At 50.8% G+C, this 15,122-nt stretch overlaps 1 protein-coding gene across 1 annotated transcript in view; it reads left to right on the forward strand.

Annotated features, from left to right (window-relative positions):
- Positions 1–212: 212 nt before the first annotated feature.
- Positions 213–15,122, forward strand: part of LOC144673668 (IgGFc-binding protein-like) — an 89,925-nt gene continuing 75,015 nt past the window's right edge. The window contains exon 1 of the mRNA XM_078535395.1: positions 213–298. Within this exon, the coding sequence (XP_078391521.1) occupies positions 213–298 (86 nt within the window). The remainder of the gene's footprint in view (positions 299–15,122) is intronic.

Raw genomic sequence — 15,122 nt, forward strand, 5'->3', positions numbered from 1 at the left:
TTCACTATGAGTGGCAGAGAGACCATGAGAAGTGACCGAAGACCGTGAGGGCGAGTAACTGAGTGGTTGGCGGAGAGACTGCTGAACCAGAGAAAGGACGCTGGAGAGACGGAGAAACAATATGACTCGCAGGCTAAGAGATCAAAAGCGACTGAGAGAACGAGTGACCCAGAGACCTAGGGATTGAGAGGCCAAGTAAACTGGGAGACGAAATGACTGAGACGCCCAGTGGTCAAGTGATCCTGAGACGGAGAAAGTTCGAGATCGGCAGCGCCGTTAGAAAGGACTTCTACAGGACGTGACATTCAACTTGCCTAATTCCAAGTCACCCACACCTGGCTATTATTTCAAAGCTTTGAGTGATTCACTCGAACTAGTTTCGCTGATCAAATAGGAAATGGCCAGATTCTCAATATTCTGTTATAATTGTGATCGGAAGTGATTGGAAAATCCTTAGCAATTTTCAACTGAGTGTCAGGAGTCATAGAGTCCTAGAGGTCTACAGCACATAAAAAGGCCCTTCGGCCTATCGAGTCTGAGCCGGCCAAACAAGTACCTAACTATTCTAATCCCATTTTCCAGCACTAGACCCATAGCCTTGTATGCCACGGCAAGTGCACAACCAAATACTTCTTAAATGTTATGAGGGTTTCTGCCTATACCACCCTTTCAGGCAGCGAGTTCCAGATTCCCACCACCCTCTGGGTGAAAAAAAAAAATCCTTACATCCCCTCTAAACTTCCTGCCCCTTACCTTAAATCTCTGCCCCCTGGTTATTGATCCCTCCACCAAAGGGAAAAGTTCCTTCCTGTCCACCCTATCTATGCACCTCATAATTTTATACACCTCAATTATGTCTCCCCTCAATCTCCTCTGCTCCAGGGAAAATAACCCCAGTCTATCCAGTACCCCCTCATAACTAAAACCCCCCTTGCCCAGGCAACATCCTGGTAAATCTCCTCTGCACTCTCTCTAGTGCAATCACATCCTTCCTATAATGCGGATTCCAGAACTGCACACAATACTCTGGCTGTGGCCTAACCAGCATTTTATACAGTTCCAGCATAACCTCCCTGCTCTTATATTCTATGCCTCGGCTAATAAAGGCAAGTATCCCATATGCCTTCTTAACCACCTTATCTACCTGTCCCGCTACCTTAAGGGACTGGGTGGACATGCACACCAATGTCCCTCTGATCCTCGGTACTTCCCAGGGTCCTACCATTCATCGTGTATTCCCGTGCCTTGTTTGTCCTGCCCAAGTGCATCACCTCACACTAATCCGGATTAAATTCCATTTGCCACTGACCAGCCCATCTGACCAGCCCGTCTATATCCTCCTGTAATCTAAGGCTATCCTCCTCACTATTTACCAACCCACCAATCTTCAATTTTCATCTCATCCGTTTCAGGAAAATAAAACAAAATTCTACTATCAAAATGATCGAATGTCAGCAATTTAAATATCAAATTTATATGGCAAATAAATCACGAGAGGGTCCATTACTTTGTGAATGAAATCGGGTAATCACGCCTCACCCGGGTAGATTAAGATGTTTATGATTAAGGACGAATACATCCCGGGATAAAGAGCCTGGAAGAGCAAAAAGGAACATTTCTCAAGAAGCGTTTGCAATAAAGAATCTCAGATTAGCTTCACAGGATCATATGTGCCCGAGCTAGGCAGGGTTTGAGAATCTCCTGTGTGCCGGGTGCTTGGAGCTTGGTTTAGCGATAGTTGCCTGAACCGCAGGCTGGGAGGTTGGGGGTTGACTCCAGGATTTGAGCACCGGGCTCAGTGCTGAGGGAGTCTTGCAGTTGAGATGTGGGAGAGCGAGGTCAACCTAGTTTGCAAGTAGGGAATGCGGATTGGAACGCGAGATTGCCCCCACCCCCCCAATATTACTCTCCGCATAGACCAAAATCGGGCGGAACCTACAGCCAGTAACGAATCCGGTCACGTCAGCCGGTAGATCGGTGAAAATCTCCCGGTGCGCCTCCGCCGGGCTGTTCCAGTGAACAATCTCCTGGCAACTGACCGTTCTCTTTGGCCGTTGACCCAGACATTACCCGACACCTGCAGACGTTAGTAAAGCCGTGGCGGGATCTTGCTGTTCACATGGTCTGACCAGGTTAAAAACGCTGGCCAATTCTTTACATTACTCTGCAAGACACAGCAGGAAATGGCCAAAAATTTAGAATTTTAAAAGCCAGTCGGGGCAGTGAGGTTAAAAGTGAGATTGTCCGGCAGGGAATTAATCTGGTGAAGAGCTCAGCAGCGAGGCTGTGACACGCGGAACCTGCACCCCGACCACCTCTGAAGCGCTGAAATAACAAACTGGAGGAATTAATAGGGGGTTGCTGGTGAATCACGGACTGTTGAGATAGGTCTGTTCCCCCGGCCTGGGGGAGGTTGGAAGCCGGAAGGAGCGAATCTGATCGATGGAAGGGAGAGACCGCGGGACCCCATGATCTAAATTCAGGTTCCCCATCAAAAAAAATATATATCGCTGGGCACTTTTCACACTTTGGCGGAACCTCCGCGCACACTTGGCGATTTGTGTCTAGGTTAACGAAGAGGCTTCAGGTTGTGAAAGCAATGGCCAGTTGGGCAACATCACATAACGGAACAGGGTGAGCTGCCTGTCTCGGAGCACATGATATTCTCACTGGAGATTGAAACATAGAGCAGTCGGCTCTACCGTCCCTGGAATGAACGGGTTATCCCGGGAGGGGAGGTTGTCTGGGATGAGCCCATATTCTCTGGAGTTTAGAAGAGAGAGAGAGAGGGTGATCTGATTGAAAGGCTTAGAATTCTCTGAGGGTTTGGCAGGACAGACCCTGAAAGTCTGCAACCTCACACTCTGTCCTTGACTATGTTCAAGATTGAGGTGGAGAGCTTCTGGGGCACTAGGGGATGGGGCCGGAGAGTGGATTTGATGCAGCAATGATCTTATGGAGTGGAGGAGCGGGCTCCAATGCTTTAAGGTCTCCTCCTTTTCCCGTTTCTTACCTTCGTGTTGAACTTTTAAGGCGGACTGATTAGGGAAAGGGTCTGTATTTGCGGGGGGGGTGGGGGGGAGTAGCTACAAGAGTTCAATGTTGAAATCCATTTTTACCTTGGCTAGTTGCCTGTCAGGTCACAAGAGCAGCCTTCCCTTTGGTTCGAGGTGGTGCTGGCTGTGAGACGATCCGCCTGTCACCAAGCAAACTCTTCCGCACATTATATAGCGGCCCCCGCAGCGATTCTGCTGCAGCCGGAGCGATGTCAATCGACCATTGTCCATTTCCAACACCTGGACACGGCGCCATGTTTCACAGAGACCCACTTCTGTCACTCAAAGCATTTAAACCACAAAGGGGCGAAACAATGATCCATAGAAAGAGCATGTCAGAGCCAGAAACATAATCTCATGGGGAGTGGTGCTCACTGCCAATCAGCGGAAAACACCGCGGGCCAATTTCAAACCAGTCCTGTTCACCGCACCAACATTTCACCTGTTTCCAACCCGCGCGGTGTTGGCTACGGGGCTGAACATTTCAATAAAACTTAGCAAATACTTGTGAATTATTTCCAAATATTAAAAAACTGTGTCCATCATACGGACGGATGTTTAAGCTGCTCACACACGGATAATGTGGCAATTATTAATCCCCTTTCGAACGAGCAATCGGCTTAATTTCTAACTCTAATTCGGCATTTTACATGTAGAAGTGCAATGTTCTGAGTTTAGGGTCAGGCTGAAAGCAGGGAATTATTGTAAAGTAACACCTTGGAGAAAATTGGAATCAAAATGATTGCAAATTAACGTGAAAATCTATCATTAAAGAGAATGGTTACCGAAGACCAGAGGTAAAGGTAACATCTGTGCAAATAACGCGACGTGTGAATTATTCTGAATTGAAATTTACCCTGACAGAAAAAAAGAAAAAAATAACATATAATTAATATAGTAACATAATTAACAGGGTAACAGAATGGATGCATTGGTAGAGTTAATATAATGAGTTTTAGGAGCTGATTCTTAATAGGGAATTTTAATTTACAAACAGGCGGATTTTGAATGGTTAGAAATAAAATCCCTGTTTGAACAACAAATCAGCCAATGGGACCAACTGGCTCAGGTAATTTGTGCCCCCCACCCCCCGCCCCTTGTGTGGCGGGGGGTTTGCTGATCCACTTTGCCCACTCCCCGCTGATGGAGCTGACAAAGTATCCAGCCTTTCTCCCCCCCCACCCCCCACCCCCGTCTCTCCGCTCGCTAAAATATCTTTTGTTTGGTTTGTTTTTCTGACCTAATTCTCATCCCGTTCAGGAAACCACCTGCTTTCACCAGGAACAAAGCAGAGCGTGAGCTGGAAAGCGGCGCCTGTGGAATTGAGGGCAGAGTGGCCCCCCCACCCCCACCCCCACCCCCACCCCCACCACCACCCCAGCCCCCTCCCTCCCTCCCACCCCCTCGTCTCACGGATTCGCGCTAAAACAAGCTGCTTATTCATGGATTTATTACGGAAGTTTTGCGGAATTGACACTGGTTCCTTTTGTGTTCTGCTCAACCCTCAGGACAGGGACATTCCTTACAGACAGGTACATGCCTGAAGCTCACCTCACCTGCGTTAATTAATCGCTAAAATGCGAAAGTGAACCTGTGTGTGAAAGCAGATGTTACCCGAGGGAGCAACCTGATGATAAAATTGTCCAAGAAGTAATTTTTTCTTGGAAGTAATTAGACCGCTCGGTCTAGATAGTTACGATGGAGAGCTCGTTAACAGGCCCCTTGGAAAGCACTGAGGATAACTAATAACTGATAACAGACCAATAAGAACAATAGAGACACCGCCAATGAGTGGCAGATGTGAGATGAGATGGAAGGGATGTTGTGGGAACAGTCATGGGGGACAGTCTAGGGCGAGATAAGGAAATATGATTAATAAAGCACAGAGGATAATTGCAAAGCCTTTAAAGTCTCATGGCAAGTGTCTGGGCTATTACCTCACGGCTTGGACAAAAAAATCCATGACCTGTTTGACATTTTCTAATAAAGATGATATTTATAAAGTTCTAACATCCTGTCAATAAAACTCTACCCCCAATTTGTTCCTCTTCAGATATGACTATGGACAGAATAACCTCAAGTTCCAATTCACTTTCATGTTTCGTTTTCATCACCCCAATAGAAGAAACAATTAGTTGCGTTCATATAGCGCCTTTCACAATCCCCCGATGAACCAAAGCTCTTTAAATACAAGGTTGTCCAAGTTTAGAAGTGCAGTCCGAATTGTAACGTCAGGAACACTTTAGCTAAGACGTGCACAGCAAGCTGCCACAGACAGAAATGTGACAACGATCGGGAAATCTATTTTTGTGATGTTGATTGAAGAATAAATATTGACCGCAGGGGGATATCTTCTGTTCTTCCCCGAAATGTTGATGCAACAGCTATTATATCAACCAGCCAGGCTCAGAAGGAGCCTGAGATTAAAAACTCATACAAAATACAGCAACTCTGATAATGCAGCACTTCAACACTACCACCCCCATCAACAGCCTGGAATTCTCTCAGTACTGCCCACCAACAGCCTGGCACCCTCTCAGTACTGCCCACTAACAACCTGACACCCTCTCAGTACTGCCCCACCAACAGCCTGGAATTCTCTCAGTACTGCCCACCAACAGCCTGGCACCCTCTCAGTACTGCCCACTAACAACCTGACACCCTCTCAGTACTGCCCCACCAACAGCCTGGTACTCTCTCAGTACTGCCCCACCAACAGCCTGGTACTCTCTCTATACTGCCCCCAACAGCCTGGTACTACCTCAATACTGCTGCACCAATAACCTGGTACTCCCTCAGCACTGCCTCACCAGCAGCTGGCAACTCCCTCAGTACTGCCCACTACCTCCATGACACTCTCTCAGTATTGACCCACCAACAGCCTGGCACTCCCTCCGTACTGCCCACGAACAGCCTGGCACTCCCTCCGTACTGCCCACGAACAACCTGGCACTCCCTCAGTACTCCCCAACACAGCCTGGTACTCTCTCAGTACTTCCCACCAACAGCCTGGCTCTCCATCAGTGCTGCCTCACCAACAGCCTGTCACTCTCTCAGGAATGCCCTTCCAACAGCCTGTCACTCCTTCAGTACTGCATACCACAGCCTGGCACTTCCTTAGTACTGCCCACCACGGCATGGCACTCTCTCATTACTGCCTACTAAGAACATGGCACTCCCTCAGTTCTGCCGACCAACCACCTGGCACACTCTCAGTACTGACTCACCAACAGCCTGGCTTTATCTCAGTACTACCCAGTAAGAGTGTGGAACTCTCTCACTACTGTCCCACCAACAGCCTGGCCCTCTCTCATTACTGCCTACTAAAAACATGGCACTCCCTCACTACTGCTGACCAACCACCTGGCACAATCTCAGTACTGACTCACCAACAGCCTGGCTTTATCTCAGTACTGCCCACCAACAACCTGGCACTCTCTCATTACTACCCACCAACAGCCTGGAACTCTCTCAGTACAGCCACACCAGCAGCCTGATACTTTTTCAATACAGCACCACCAAATCCCTGTCACTCCATTAGTAGTGCCCACCACAGACTGGAAATTCCCCAGTACTGCCCACCACTGCATGGCACTCTCTCAGGACTGCCTACTAACAACATGGCACTCTCTCAGTACTGCCGACCAACAGCCTGGCACTCCCTCAGTGCTGCCCCACCAAAAAGCTGGCACACTGTCTGTACTGCCCAACAACAGCCTGACGCTCTCTCAGTACTGCTCCAATAAATTACTGGCACTCTCTCAGCATTGCCCACCAAAAACGTGGCACTCTCTCAGTACTGAACCACCAACAGACTGACACTCTATCAGAACTGCCCTACCAATATCCTGGCACTCTCTCAGTACAGCCCACCAACAGCCTGAGACTCCCTCAGTACAGTCCCACCAATAGCCTGGCACTCTCTCAGTACAGCCCACCAACAGCCTGAGACTCCCTCAGTACAGTCCCACCAATAGCCTGGCACTCTCTCAGTACTGCCACATCAACAGCCAGGCACTCTATCAGTACTGCCCACCAACAACCTGGCACTCTCTCAGTACTGCCCCACCAACAGACTGACACTATCCCAGCTCTGCACCACCAACATCCTGACACTGTCTCAATACTGCCCCATCAACAGCCTCGCAGTCCCTCAGTTCTGCCCCTAACAGCCTGGTACTACCTCAATACTGCTGCACCAATAATCTGGTACTCCCTCAGCACTGGCTCACCAGCAGCTGGCAACTCCCTCAGTACTGCCCACTACCTCCATGACACTCTCTCAGTATTGACCCACTAACAGCCTGGCTCTCTTTCAGTGCTGCGCACCAACAGCCTGGCACTCACTCAGTCCTTCCCACAACAGCCTGGCATTCTGTAAGTAATTCCCACGAACAACCCACGAATAACCTGGCACTCTCTCAGTACTGTCCCATCAACAGCCTGGCACCCTCTCAGTACTGCCCCACCAACGATCTGGCACTCTCCCAGTACTGCCCATCAACAGCCTGGCACTCTCCCAGTACTGCCCACCAACAGCCTGGCACTCTCTCAGTACTGCCCCACCAACAATCTGGCACTCTCTCACTACTGCCCACCAACAGCCTGGCACTCTCTCAGTACTGCCCCACCAACAATCTGGCACTCTCTCAGTACTGTCCCACCAACAATCTAGCACTCTCTCAGTACTGACCACCAACACCCTGGCACTCTCTCAGTACTGACCACCAATAATCTGACACTCTCTCAGTACTGCCCACCAACACCCTCGCAGTCTCTCAGTACTGACCACCAACAAACTGGCACTCTCTCAGTACTGCCCCACCAATTGCCTGACACTCTATCAGCACTGCACCACCAACAGCTTGGCACTATATCAATACTGCCCCACCAGCAGCCTCGCTGGTCCTCAGTACTGCCCCACCAACAGCCTGGCACTCTCTCCGTACTGCCCACTAACAACCTGGCACTCCCTCAGTACTCCCCAACACAGCCTGGTACTCTCCAGTACTACCCACCAACAGCCTGGCTCTCCATCTGTGCTGCCCCTCCAATAGCATGGTACTCTCTCAGTACTGCCCACAACAAGCCAGGCACGCTCTCAGTACTGCGCTGAAACAGGATGACTCTCTATCAGTACTGCCCACCAACAGCCTGGCACTCTCTCAGTACTGCCCACCAACAGCCTGGCACTCTATCAGTACTGCCCACGAACTACCTGACACTCCCTCAATGCTCCCCAACACAGCCTGGTAGCCGCCAGTACTTCCCAGCAATAGCCTGGCACTCTGTCAGTACTGCCCACCCAAAGCCTGCATTCTGTCAGTAATTCCCAGCAACAGCTCACCAACAACCTGGCTCAGTAATGCCCCACCAGCCGCCTGGCAACCTCTCAGCTTTGCCCCATCAACAGCCTGGCACTTCCTCAGTACTGACCACCAAATGCCTGACACTCTCTCAGTACTGCCCAAAAAAATCCAGGCACGCTCTCAATACTGCACTGCAACAGCATAACTCTCTATCAGTACTGCCCACCAACAGCCTGGCACTCTCTCAGTACTGCCCCACCAATTGCCTGACACTCTATCAGCACTGCACCACCAACAGCTTGGCACTATATCAATACTGCCCCACCAGCAGCCTCACAGTCCCTCAGTACTGCCCCACCAACAGCCTGGAACTCTCTCTACACTGCCCAACAACAGCCTGGCACTCTCTCAGTACAGCCTGACACTTTTTCAGTACAGCCCCACCAACCCCCTGTCACTGCCACCACAGCCTGGAACTTCCTCAGTACTGACCTCCACAGCACGGCACTCACTCAGTACTGCCAACCAACAACCTGGCACTCCATCAGTACTGCCCACCAGCAGACTGGCACTCTCCCAATACTGCTCCAACTAAAGACTGGCACTCTCTCAGTACTGCCCACGAACAGCCTGACAGTCTCTCAGTGCTGACCCACCAACAGCCTGGCACTCGTTCAGTACTGTCCCACCAACAGCCTGGCACTCTTTCAGTGCTGTCCCACCAACAGACTGGCACTATCTCAGCATTGCCCACCAACAGCCTCACACAATCTAACTGCAGACCTACCAAGAGCCTTGCACTTTCTCACCACTGCGCCACCACCAGCCTGGCACACTTTCAGTACAGCGCCACCAACAGTCAGACACCCTCTCAGCACAGCCCCACCAATAGCCTGGCACTCACTCAGTACAGCCCCACCAAAAGCCTGGCTCTCTCTCAGTGCTGCCCATCAACAGACTGACACTCTCTCCGTACTGCCCACCAACTGCTTGTCACTCTGTCAGCACCACCAACCAACAGCCTGTCATGCTGTCAGTAATTACAACCAACAGCCAACTAACAACCTGGCACTCTCTCAGTAGTGACCCAACAACAGCTTGGCACCCTCTCAGTACTGCACCACCAGCAGCCTGGCACTCTCTCAGTAGTGACCCAACAACAGCTTGGCACCCTCTCAGTACTGCACCACCAGCAGCCTGGCACTCTCTCAGTATAGCCCACCAACAGTCTGATAATTTTCCGGTACAGCCCCACCAACTCCCTGACAGTCCCTTTGCAGTGCCCACCACAACCTGGAACTTCCTCAGTAGCGCCCACCAACAGCCTGACACTCTGTCTGTACTGCCCCACCAACAGCCTCACACTCTCTCTGTACTGCCCCATCAAGACTCTGGCAATCTCTCAGTAATGCCACCAAAAACGTGGCACTCTCTCAGCACTGCCCACGAACACACCGACATTCTTGTAGTACTGCCCACCAACAGCCTGACACTCTATCAGTACTGCCCACCAAGAGCCTGACACTCTCTCAGTACTGCCCTACCAACGCACTGACACTCTCTCAGTACTGCCCACCAAGAGCCTGACACTCTCTCAGTACTGCCCCACCAACGCACTGACACTCTCTCAGTACTGCCCCACCAACAGACTGACACTCTCTCAGTAAAGTCCCACCAACAGCCTCAAACTCTCTAATTGCTGCCCCACCAACAGACTGACACTCTCTCAGTACCGCCCCACCACCAGCCTGGCACCTCTCAGTGCTGCCCAACCATAGAGTCGCACTCTCTCAGTACTGAACACCAACAGCCTGGTACTCACTCAGTGCTGCCCACCAACAGTCTGGCACTCTCGCATTACTGCCCCACCAACAGCCTGACACTCCCTCAGTACTGCCCATCAACAACCTGGCTTTCGCTCAGTACTGCCCCACCAGCAGCTTGGAACTCTCTCAGCACAGTCCCACCAACAGCCTGGCTCTCTTCCAGTACTGCCTATCAACAGACTGGCACTCTCTCAGTACTTAACACCAACAGCCTGACACTCTCTCAGTACAGTCCCACCGACTGACTGGAACTCACCCAGTACTGCTCCCCCAACATCCTGACACTCTCTCAATACTGCCCCACCACCAGTCTGACACTCACTCAGTACTGCCCCACCGACATCCTTATTCTCTCTCAGTGCTGCCCACCAACAGACTGACACTCTCTCAGTAGTGTCCATCAACAGCCTGACACTCCTTCAGTACTGCGAAACCAAAATACTGGCAATCTCTCAGCACTACCCACCAACAGCCTGTCATTCTGTCAGTAATTCCCACCAACAGCCCACCAACAGCCTGACACTCCCTCAGCACTGCCTCACCAGCAGCATGTAACTCCCTCAGTACTGCCCACTAAGTCCATGGCACTTTCTAAGTATTGACCCACCAACTCTCTCAGTACTGCCCACGAACAACCTGACACTCCCTCAGTACTCCCCAACACAGCCTGGTACTCTCCGGTACTTACCACCAACAGCCTGGCTCTCCATCAGTGCTGCCTCACCAACAGCCTGTCAGTCCGTCAGTACTGCCTACCACAGCTTGGCACACTCTCAGTACTGCCACACCAACAGCCTGATAATTTTTCAGTACAGCCCCACCAACTCCCTGTCACTCCCTTTGTAGTGCCCACCACAACCTGGAACTGCCTCAGTAGCGCCCACCAACAGCCTGGCACTCTCTCTGTACTGCCACCAACAACGTGGCAATCTCTCAGTACTACCCACGAAAAGCCTGGCACTCACTCAGTACTGCCACCAACAACGTGGCAATCTCTCAGTACTACCCACGAAAAGCCTGGCACTCACTCAGTACTGCCACCAACAACGTGGCACTCTCCCAGTACTGCCCCACCAACAGCCTGACAGTCTCTCAGTACTGACCCACCAACAGCCCGGCACTCTCTCAGTACTGACCCACCAACAGCCTGGCACTCTCTCAGTACCGCCCACCAACAGCCTGACGTTCTCTCAGTACCACCCACCAACAGTCTGGCACTGTCTCAGTACTGCCCACCAACAGTCTGACACTCTCTCAGTACTGCCCACCAACAGTCTGGCACTCTCTCAGTACCGCCCACCAACAGCCTGACACTCTCTCAGTACTGCCCCACCAACAGTCTGGCACTCTCTCAGTACCACCCACCAACAGCCTGACGCTCTCTCAGTACTGCCCCACCAACAGTCTGGCACTCTCTCAGTACCACCCACCAACAGTCTGGCACTGTCTCAGTACTGCCCACCAACAGTCTGACACTCTCTCAGTACTGCCCACCAACAGTCTGGCACTCTCTCAGTACTGCCCCACCAACAGTCTGGCACTCTCTCAGTACTGCCCACCAACAGTCTGACACTCTCTCAGTACTGCCCACCAACAGTCTGGCACTCTCTCAGTACTGCCCCACCAACAGCCTGACACTCTCTCAGTACTGCCCACCAACAGCCTGACGCTCTCTCAGTACCACCCACCAACAGTCTGGCACTGTCTCAGTACTGCCCACCAACAGTCTGGCACTCTCTCAGTACTGCCCCACCAACAGCCAGGCACACCCTCAGTACTGCCCCACGAACAGCCTGGCACTCCGTCAGTACAGCTTACTAACACTATAGCACTGTCTCAGTACTGCCCCACCAACAGTCTGGCACTCTCTCAGTACTGCCCCACCAACAGCTCGACACTCTCTCTGTACTGCCCACCAGCAGCCGTGCAGTCTCTCAGTACTGCCCCACCAAAAGCCTGGCTCTCTCCCCGTACTGCCCACCAACAGCCTGGCACACCCTCAGTACTGCCCACCAACAGCCTGGCACACCCTCAGTACAGCTTACTAACACTATAGCACTCCCTCAGTTCTGCCCACCAACATCTTGGCTCTCTCTCAGTTCTGCCCACCAACAACCTGGCACTTCCTCAGCACTGCCTCGCCAACAGCCTGACACTCCTTCAGTCCTTCCCCTCCATTAGCCTGGCACTCCCTCAGTGCTGCCTCACCTACAGCATGGCTCTCCCTCAGTGCTGCCCCGCCAACAGCCTGTCACTCTCCAGAACTGGCCCTCCAACAGCACGGAACTGTGACGGAATGACCTTCAACAACTTGCACTCCCTTAGTACTGACCCCCCCCCACCCCACCCTCCCCCACCGCCCCCCCTCCCCCCCGCCCTCCCACCCTCCCCAAAGAGAAAGCACTCTCTCATTACCACCGCCCATCCCCAACAACCTGGCAGCCCTTTAGTAGGCCCCTCAACGGTGGAGAACTCTCTCATTACCAACTCTACAACAGCATGGCACTCTCTCAGTATTTCCTCACCGAGAGGGCAGGACTGCTTCAGAATTGTTCCTTTAGCAACGTAGTTCCCCCTCAGTGCATTCCCTGTGACAGTGCAGTGCTCCCTCAGTACAACCCTCGGAGAGGGCAACTATTCCTTCCGCTCTGTAACGGGACCATTAGTCTGGACCTTAGTTGGAAGGCTGCTACAGTTGACTTGAACCCAGAGTCTTCTGACCCAGATATGAGGCGGCAACCACAGCTCTTTACCACAGCTGATATCCTGCTCAGCTTAGAAGTAAAGATAAATACATACATTTTCCTTGTGTGTTTCATGTGATCAAGTGCCTGAGAGTGTCAGTGGTTGAGTGACTTAGGGACCACAGGCTGAATTTTTATGTAGCCAAATGACTAGAGACACTGAACCCCACAGAGGGAGCGACTGACTGATGGACAAACTGAAAGCCCAAGTGACAGGGAGACAAAGAGAATTGGAGACCAAGTGGCCAATGGCTCAAGGGACTTAATGAGAGTTATTGACTGACTGACGGAGTGACCAAGAGAGGGAATGACTGAGTGACCGAGTGAACCAGGGATCAAATAGATCAAAGTTTGACAGAATGAGAGGGCGGGTCACTAATGGATCAAGAGACCAAGTAACTAAGAGAGAAAGTGTCTAAGCGACTGACAGACCAAATGACTGATTACCTGAGGGACTGAATGACTGACATACAGGAAACTGAGGTCCATATAAACTGAGTGACTGACATGCAGGAAACCGAGGACCATATAGACTGAATGACTGACATACAGGAAACCGAGGACTGTATAGACTGAGTGACTGACATAACAGGAAACAGAGGACCATATAGACTGAGTGACCTACATAGAGGAAACTGAGGACCATATAGACTGAGTGACTGACGTGCAGGAAACTGAGGTCCATAAAGACTGAGTGACCGACATACAGGAATCCGGGGACCATGTAGACTGAATAACTGACATACAGGAAACCGGCACCTTGTAGACTAAATGACTGACATGCAGGTAACTGAGGACCATGTAAACTGAGTGCCTGACATACAGGAAACTGAGGACCAAGTGGACTGAGTGACTGACATACAGGAAACCGAGAACCAAGTGGACTGAGTGACCAAGTGACCGAGAGACCAAGTGAATGAAGGGCTCGGAAAGCAAGAGAGCAAGCAACCCAGTGACAATGAAAAGTTAGAAATTTACTAAGTGTAAATATTCACATGAACACACCAATCTTAGGGGAAATGACTGGGCTATACTCTCTATATAATACTGCACCATATCAAAATGTGGTTTCCCCGCCATTGGTATTTGCTTGCAAGTTGCCCTGATGGGTGCAACATGAAAAACTTCAACAAAAAGTTTCTACTTTCAGCGATACTCGGGTTCTGTAGCAGCAAAGGACGATAAGAATAAACATCTATTTGCAGAAACACAGAATCTCACAGTGCAGAAGAGGCCCTTCGGCCCATCGAGTCTGCACCAACACGTGAGAAACACCTGACCTACCTACTTAATCCCATTGACCAACACTTGGCCCATAGCCTTGAATGTTATGACGTGCCAAGGGCTCATCCAGGTACTTTTTAAAGGATGTGAGGCAACCCGCCTCCACCACCCTCCCAGGCAGCGCATTCCAGACCGTCACCACCCTCTGGGTAAAAATGTTTTTCCTCACATCCCACCTAAAACTCCTGTCCCTCACCTTGAACTTATGTCTCCTCGTGACTGACCCTTCAACTAAGGGGAACAGCTGATCCCTATCCACCCTGTCCATGCCCCTCATAATCTTGTACACCTCGATCAGGTCGCCCCTCAGTCTTCTCTGCTCCAACGAAAACAACCCAAGTCTATCCAATCTCTCTTCATAACTTAAATGTTTCATCTCAGGCAACATCCTGGTGAATCTCCTCTGCACCCCCTCCAGTGCAATCACATCCTTCCTGTAATGTGGCGACCAGAACTGCACATAGTACTCCAGCTGTGGCCTCACCAATGTTCTATACAACTCCAACATGATCTCCCTACTTTTGTAATCTATGCCTCGATTGGTAAAGGCAAGTGTCCCATATGCCTTTTTCACCACCCCACTAACATGCCCCTCCGCCTTCTGAGATCTATGGACACACACGCCAAGGTCCCTTTTTTCCTCAGAACTCTCTAGTGTCATGCCATTCATTGAATACTCCCTTGTCAAATTACTCCATCCAAAGTGTATCACCTCAGGCTTTTCAGGGTTAAATTCCATCTGCCATTTTTCTGCCCATTTGACCATCCTGTCTATATCTTCCTGTAGCCCAAGACACTCAACCTCACTGTTAACCACCCGGCCAATCTTTGAGTCATCCGCAAACTTACTAATCCTATCCCCCATATAGTCAACTATATCGTTTATATAAATGACAAATAATA

The sequence above is a fragment of the Cetorhinus maximus genome, unplaced genomic scaffold (genome assembly GCF_964194155.1).
Source record: "Cetorhinus maximus unplaced genomic scaffold, sCetMax3.hap1.1 HAP1_SCAFFOLD_429, whole genome shotgun sequence".
Classification (NCBI taxonomy): domain Eukaryota; kingdom Metazoa; phylum Chordata; class Chondrichthyes; order Lamniformes; family Cetorhinidae; genus Cetorhinus; species Cetorhinus maximus.